Source organism: Papaver somniferum, chromosome 1 (assembly GCF_003573695.1).
Source record: "Papaver somniferum cultivar HN1 chromosome 1, ASM357369v1, whole genome shotgun sequence".
Classification (NCBI taxonomy): Eukaryota; Viridiplantae; Streptophyta; class Magnoliopsida; order Ranunculales; family Papaveraceae; genus Papaver; species Papaver somniferum.
This window is the reverse complement of record NC_039358.1, coordinates 160,260,328-160,268,195: the sequence shown is the minus strand read 5'-3', so window position 1 is coordinate 160,268,195 and position 7,868 is coordinate 160,260,328. Positions and strand designations below refer to the sequence as shown.

Genomic DNA, 7,868 nt, shown 5'->3' with positions numbered 1-7,868 from the left:
AAATCTCCCGAAGTGTCAGTATTAAGACCTGCATGAAAACACTCACATAGGCTACACCACCCTCTGACAAAGAGATCAGCGTGTTAACACACTTTTTAATTAAAATTTAGCGCGATCGAACGCGTTTTAATTCCTTAAAGAAAATCTAGACTGTCTTTATCATTCTTAAGAAACGATCACGACCACACAATTTGGCCACGCAATTCAATAGGCCTAGCCTACTCCTAGCGGAACTAAGCGATCATCATGATGACCACCGGCGGGCCCACTAATACTCCGACCTATCAGATTCCATCTAGCACACTCGCAACGCTATCGAACGCTAACCCTAACATGGGTGATCGCGATGTTGAAAAAGAGAGCTCAAACGAGCTAAGACATGCCAAAACGGTCTCAGAAACATCATGACCGTCCAACTTAGCTAGCCTAATTGGACGGCTTAGATCTTCCTTCGAATGATTAAAGAAGCGCTAACGTGTTCACCGTTGACCCAACTCCACCCTCGGTCGATCGACTTGCTCATAGCAAGACCAGAGCGCATCAAATCACTTGCCCAAAGTAGGGTGAACGCTCTGTTTGAAAACCTTAAAATTGCTTTGCGGCAACACGCTACTGTCGCAAATCGATCACAACCATCCATCTTTGCCGGCCAGATCGAATGGCTTAGATCCAATTTCAGACGGCCCCGAAGGCATCGGTATGATCATCGGCAACCCACCTTTGCACATGATCGATCGACCTGTTCGAACTAACATTCAGTGCCTTGAATCGGTCGCCCAAAAGAGGGTTGGACGCGCGACCCCTAAACCCTAAATTACATCAACGACAATATATAACTGTCGCAAATCATCTCGTCCCTCCAACTTCGCTAGCCTAGTTGGATAGTGTAGATTTATTTTCAGAAAACCAACAGGATAGCATTGTGGTCACCGACCACCCCTCATCCACGTGGAGCGATCGACCAAGTGATAGCTCGCCCATAGGGTCCTCAAACGATTACCCAAAGGTGTCCGGTCGTGCTACTTTTTTAAGACGCTCAATTCGCGACTGATTCAATCGAGCTCTAAGCAACGATGTTTCCTGCACATCGATTATTTTTCAGTTGCTTGTTTGAAAGTGATGCTTCATATACATTGATTATAAGTGATGTTATGCATATATTGATTTCACAAATAACTTATTATTTAACCTAAAAGCACTATGTGCTGATTTTATCGCGAGTCTCATGACTTGACCCATTCACTCGAGACATCAAACATGTCACAAACTGGGGGATGCTCACTGGGTATTGGTCTGGCGCCTTACAGCGTGCAGCGTGCAACGCGCCATTACGAGAAAGTGTCAGGAAAGAACGGACGGTTAACAGTAATGAGAGTAGTGGGTGAAAGTGTGACCAGTCTTCCCTCATAACGGAAACACGATGATCACCACTTTCCGCACAACTCCACTTCTCCACTACTTAACTTCCTCCACTTCCTATGAGATCAGGGTGCGCTCAATGAATTGTATAAATAGGTTTTCAACCTACTTCAAAAAGAACAACAAGTGTTATCAACACAGGTATCCAGAAACCATATTCTGATACAAGTCATAAAACAGCCACACCTTCATAATTCAACATTCTGATCTCAAACACCTTCTTCGCTTCCTTCTCTAAGATCAACGCTTTTCCTTCACCTTGTGACTGAATTGAATCTGGAACGACCATTTCTTGATTTAGGACAGAGTCTTACAGATTGATCTCTCGAATCTAAAAGTCTCACGTGCAATGCATTTGTTTAGGGTTTGAATTCGTTTCTCATTCAACACACCCCAAATTTACCAAAAACAGCAGAATCAGTTTTTACCCCAAAACAATGATTTAGATCCTTAGTGCCTCTTTATTCAGTTAATCTCTTGGATTAGCCAACTGCTAGCTTTTGGGGCGCTACAGTAATCAACAGATACACATACTTAAATGCATGTGTAATCGGCAATTATCGGCGACTAGAGCAGAATCATTTAAGGAAGTGTAATCAGAAGATACCCATACTTAAATGCATGTGTAATCATCAATTACACATCCAAAATGAAAGTGTAACCAGAAATTACACATCATAATGCATTTGTAACTAAAAAATACACATGCTTTTTTGCATGTGTAACTAGTAGATACACATGTTGATTGCAACACAATTTCATCAAAAGGTGGGTTTCCTACCAACAAAAGGTTCATGACTTTTCCTAAAACTCTATGGAAAGTTTTAAACAAATAGTGATGTAAACATAAGGAGTTTAAAAGAGAGCTTGCCTCAGTAAGTCTACCTTTACCTCCAGTTGGTTGGCACAAAACAGTTTGATAATTTCAACATACAACCACTGTTTGTGAGTGACTGAATACAATAGTTTTGCAGAAGATAATTCAGTCAAACATCTACTTCAGGTAATTTAATCAAGCCATTTCAGCTCCAACTCTAGCTGCAACCAACATCTACTTCAGATAATTCATTCAAGCCATTTCAGCTGCAGCATATACCTCCATTCTTGCCTCCATACCACCAGTACCACAAGCCATTAGCTAGACACGACAATCATTTTAGCTTCACCTCAACTGCAGTTGCAGCTCAACTCTTCCATTCATTCACTCAAGCCTAAATATTCATCTAAAATTTGCAATCCCTGTAAATGCAGCTGTAAACAACCAGCACCAGCCTTCTGCAATCACCTACAAGACCAACTGAGCACCACCTGAACCACCAACTCCATTTATGTATCTTCTGCACACGGCCACACCAACAAACCCTGCAGAAAGCCATTTCTTCCTCTCTTCTACAGTTTTGACAAAAAAAAAACGAAATTGAGATAAAATTGCTCTAAATAATTACATAAAAAATTCAAAAATGCAGAGTAAAAATAATTTTTTCATCGCTTCGAACACATCTTCTTCTTCTAATAACAAATTTATTATCGTTTTTCCAGATCTAAAAGAGCATATGAAAAATAAATCAAATCGATTTCAAACAAGAACAATTCAATCAAATACATGAGATGTCTTTGAATCAACTGAGAAATCCAGATTAAATGACTAGATCAAATTGATCGGTAGATTAAGTTGTTAATCGAATAATTAATCTATAAATCAATAAAAACAAAAAAAAATGTTGGAACTCTGAGATGTAATCTATAGAGAAGAAAGAAAACCCTAGAAAAGAATGAATTAAAATGATTGCAACATAATACATTTACATGTTCATCATTTCCGGTGATGAAGTCTTCTCGATATTTCACTGCTGGTGATTTTCTCGATCTTCTTTAACACAAACAAAGAACTCATTCAAAACAGATCTCCTCGATCATGAAACAAGTCTGATGATTTCCGGTGATGAAATCTTCTCGATCTTTCACTGCTGATGAACGAATCTGAGCTTAAAAAGATGAAAAATCGTTGAATAATTTCGCCGGAGCCGAGATCTGGAGAAGAGAGAGTTAGAATTTCAGTAACAGAGAAATCACTCTGATTATGATTTCAGTAACCGATTTGAACTGAAATCTGACGATTAAAGTTTCCCAAATAATTTTTCAGAAAATAAAAATCGAAATCTAAGAATTAAATCAACCGATTGAATTGAGATTTTACCTGTTCGATTTGATTTTCTAGGAGAATCTTCATATTCAGTTCCCGCTGATAATGATTATCCATTGATTTTCATTGAATCTCCGAAAAACAACTGATGTTGATTTCGAATTTATGTTTAGATAATCATCTTTGTTTGTAAAGCTTAGATCTAAGTTATGAAATCATTTATCACTGAAATTTCGATTAGAAATCGTGTTCTCGGCCTGTTTGTTCGTCTGAGAGAGAGAAAAAGAAAATGAGAGAGAGAAAGAGAGAGAGAAAGTGAAAAAGAAAATGAAACCGAAACCTAGTTTTATTAACTATATATATTAAAGGGCAGTCTTGGTATTATGAAATAAATTTTTTATTAACAAGCTCCCAATTCTAAAATTTTGGGCCTAGAAATATCAAAATGTGAAAAAAAAATGGAACTGATAGTGAAGGATCCATTTTGTGGGGCTTCTAGGAGGTTATAGTAGTTTTCACAATCTCGAATGTGGGGTGCGTTGGAAGCGTGCAACAGATATTACACTCCATCCTTATAAAAACACTAGGATATATGATGTGCACAAACATGACACTCTTTCTTTATTTTAACAATTTACATAGTATTCAGGGATGGTTACGGAGTTTGAGGTTAAGTCCTTTGAGTTTTATTCTTAATTATTGATTTGTAGATACTAATTTCTTATACTTCTCAAGAATCATTTCTGGTGAATAATCAGTAAAATAGCCCTCCTCAACATCCAATCCTTCCTCAGCTGCAAGAAGACCAATTTGGTGCTGCACACGATCAGCTCCGACCCTGTTTGGCTCCAAGAGGTTGCATGCTATTTCAGTTGAATCCTCACCATGAACAAGACCCATAGCCTGGACAGTAGGAAGCCCACCACCTCGAGCACTCACCTTTCGAGCGATTCTTCTTGTGATCGATACATTGGTAGACATGACGGGTACATTGAATGTTCGAACCCAAGGACTTGCACCAATTACTACAATACCTCTAGCTCGAGGTACTTGGGTTGGACCCTCATCAGGATTCTCGTTGAGAACTTCTGGCAATGCCCATCCTGCCCACTGGCTACCCATGTAATTTGGGCGGAAATACCCTAGAACACGTCGGATGGCGTCGAGGGCTTTGCCTGTTGGGTGTGCTGCTTCATAGAGAAATACTGGCACTACAATGCATATATCAAAGCCTTGGTAACTACAAAAGTTATCAGAATCAAAACAATGGTCTGCATTTCAAATTAAATAACTTTTCATGGAAATGCAGGACTACGTTCATCAAAATTAAAAAACATGAGTTGCAGGACTGATAACTTCTCATACGATTCAGACCAAAATAAAGAAATTCATATGAATCAAATTATTTGGCCACTTGATAACTCTGGTTAACTGTTTCATACCCCTAACGTCGTGATTAAGTCAAAATAAAGATAATCAACTTCTAGTCATATTACAACTGATATAAAGGGTAATACCTTGGAGCTGGTTGCCTATATCTCCTGCTACCAATTTAGCAAGCCAAGCTGCTTCTTCCAACTTTTCTCGGCCAAGGGGATGAAAACAGATATGGTCAACAACACCAAGCCGAGGGTGTGCTCCTGAGTGCTGTTCTAGGTTTATGGCTTGGTAGGCAGCCTCAACCATAGCAAGGACAGTTTGTTGCAGCGGGCTGTAGATTGGACTGTCTGTAGTAGTGTCATGAATCACATAGGACACAAGAGTATACCGAACACGGTTATATGCACGATCTTCAAATTTGTCCATTATCACAGTCTCCCGGTGCAGTGCTGCTGCTCGTTCGATTGAGTCGAGGGCGGCCAGGTTTCTTGATTCAGATATGTAGAGCTTACAACAAAGGAGCATGGATTGCTCATCTGTTGTGTTCTTCTTCATCTTCTTGTTTTCCATTGAAATGAAAGAGTTAACAAGAAAATTAGCTCCGGATGGAAATTAAGTTGAAGTTTACAGCAGTTTTTGATCACTTAGTTTACTTCCATTCTAAATCTCATGATAAATTAATCAAAAAGGAGAGCCTGCTGGTTCTTCATGTGGTTAAGACCTAAAGTGCGTGTACCCTGGTCACGGGACAGATTGAAAGTAAAGATGTCCCTTTCATATATAGTCAATTTCGTAAAGAGAAGAAAAAAGATCACAGGGATTTGCATCTCATCTAAGAAATTGTTAACAAAACCAAGTTTATAGTCCAATTAACAGAACCTGTAATCTTCGTTTGTAGAAAATTTAAGTCCATCCATCAAACTAACAAAAATGAAATTAAACACACAATATAAGTTGAGCTGATAATCAAAATCCTTTTTCTACCAATCAAAAGAGTTCACTAAGAATTCTAATATCCAATCTTTTAGTCAGCTGCAAATCATGATTGATATCATAATTTTCCTTTTCTATTCAACTTACACTAAATTACTAATCAATACGTGGTTAGATCCTTACCTTATTAGTACTTGGGTTGAAATCCATTTTTCTCTGCCTTTTCCTTTACAATCTTCTTCTAATTTTATGATCACAAAATTTTCCTTGCTTCTTATAATGAACCATAAGTGGCTCGACTTATGTTTATTGGTTTTGTTTATTCTGAAATCCAACATAAAGCTACTTTCCTCGATACCCAACTTGACATTAATCAAACAACCAGCTAATTAACTGTTGATTGATGTTGATAATTGATAAATGATACCTGCTGTTTTTATTGTGTTCATTTTCTTGTTATCAAACTCTAATCTTCAATGAATTAATATATTAAGTAGTGTATAACGTGGCTTATCTACCAGTTAAGCATGGTGTATGGGTCCCATCATTGATGCTGAATCACAGAATGCTGACAATAAAACTTGTCCTTCTCCTTGTTTCCATTGCTTAATTGTACTATTTGTATCTTCTTCTTATCCAATAATCTCTATTTTAATTTTGTTTGTGTAAGATAACTCATCTTCTTATCTGCTGGTTTGAAAACGATTCCAATCTAACTTATAATAAGATGATTAACGTCCAATTTAACCAACAGGTGGTTTTAGATGTTCATATCAAAAAAACTTTTGATTAGACGCTAGCTTTCCCCGTAGGAACTGCTTTTATTCCAAATGGGATCAAAGATATTTAAGATCGCCACCAGATAAAAAAAGATTTTGGTGTTTCATCTACTTCAAGCTGGTAGTTAGAATTATGCATCCTTCTTTGCACATTGGTGGTGGGGGAATTGATGTTTCCTTAATTTGAACACAGCTAAGCAGACAAATTTTAGACCGAGTTTTATGACTTTTCAGGAATAGTCTTTCGGGAATAATTAGTGAAATAACCATCCCCATCGCAGCGAAACCTCAACTTGCGAAACCTCCAACCTGGTTAGGTGCCAAACGCATACTTACGTATGGTGCGCAAAGTACATGCTGTGGGCGACAGTTTATGTGCACTGCAACTGCAGGTAGTTTTTTTTCTTTTTTTACGGTCCGCGAGTTATAATCCCCATCCTTCCACAAAAAACCCATCAAAACAAAAGTAACACAAAAACCCCATCAAAACAAAATTAACACAAAAACCCCCAAATTTAAATGTTGGTTTCATCAAAAAAGGTTTTTGTACCAATTTTTAAAAAATTAGGGTTTTTGTATTAATTTTGTTTACGATGGAGTTTTAATGGATCCCAACATTTGAGTGGGGTTTTTGTACCACAAGTTTGATCACCTTGGGTTTTTATGACTAGTTTTGTTTTTTTACGCGAAAGTCGGATCCAGGCCCCTATCTGGACCCAGCCAGTTGGATTGGCCCCACCGCCAGATCCAACACCGCTCAACCCACTATACAACTAATCTACCACAAACCTTTACGGTGGCGGGGATTGAACCCCTGACTTCCTCCTTACTGGAGTTGATGGGATACCACTGAGCTATGCTCTTGGACCCGCAACTGCATGTAGTTGCAGCACCTGACCAGGCTCCAACCCTGGTCTATGCCGCTGTATGATCTAGGTGCGGATAAGATATTCCTCCTTTTTTCTCGACCAAATGCACAGGTATCTTATTTCCCTGTGTTACAACGATACGCCTAAAAAAAATCAACCGTATCGATACGTATTTACACGGATACGCGTACTAATACTCCAATACTTCAAGATACAACTCAGTTAGAAAACTTTGACTAAATATTAGATATCAACAACTGTCAAGATAAAATCTCAATACCTTAATATTAGAAAATTTAGATAACGGTTCAAATTCATTCTCTCTCCTTGACCCTGGCCGCCGAG

The 7,868-nt window shown here is 38.3% G+C and overlaps 1 protein-coding gene across 2 annotated transcripts; it reads right to left on the bottom strand.

The window, feature by feature from the left end:
• Positions 1 to 4,153: 4,153 nt before the first annotated feature.
• On the bottom strand, positions 4,154 to 6,426 carry LOC113305829 (glutamate formimidoyltransferase-like). 2 transcript variants are annotated; one of them, XM_026554829.1, is made up of 3 exons: positions 6,059 to 6,426; positions 5,080 to 5,500; positions 4,154 to 4,773 (listed from the first exon to the last, which is right to left on the bottom strand). In XM_026554829.1, exons 1-3 carry the CDS (start codon positions 6,083 to 6,085, stop codon positions 4,259 to 4,261), a joined length of 963 nt encoding a protein of 320 aa, XP_026410614.1. In that variant the 5' UTR covers positions 6,086 to 6,426; the 3' UTR covers positions 4,154 to 4,258. The 2 variants fall into 2 exon arrangements, with proteins under 2 accessions (XP_026410614.1, XP_026410618.1); XM_026554833.1 differs by having other exon boundaries at positions 5,080 to 5,497; positions 6,059 to 6,366.
• Positions 6,427 to 7,868: the final 1,442 nt, after the last annotated feature.

Coding starts and splice junctions, on each gene's coding strand:
- LOC113305829 (XM_026554829.1), bottom strand. CDS start 6,085: ATGGATTTCAACCCAAGTACTAATAAG. Junction 5,501..6,058: donor TCAACCCAAGTACTAATAAG/GTAAGGATCTAA, acceptor ATGGAAAACAAG/AAGATGAAGAAGAACACAAC. Junction 4,774..5,079: donor TATAGGCAACCAGCTCCAAG/GTATTACCCTTT, acceptor TATGCATTGTAG/TGCCAGTATTTCTCTATGAA.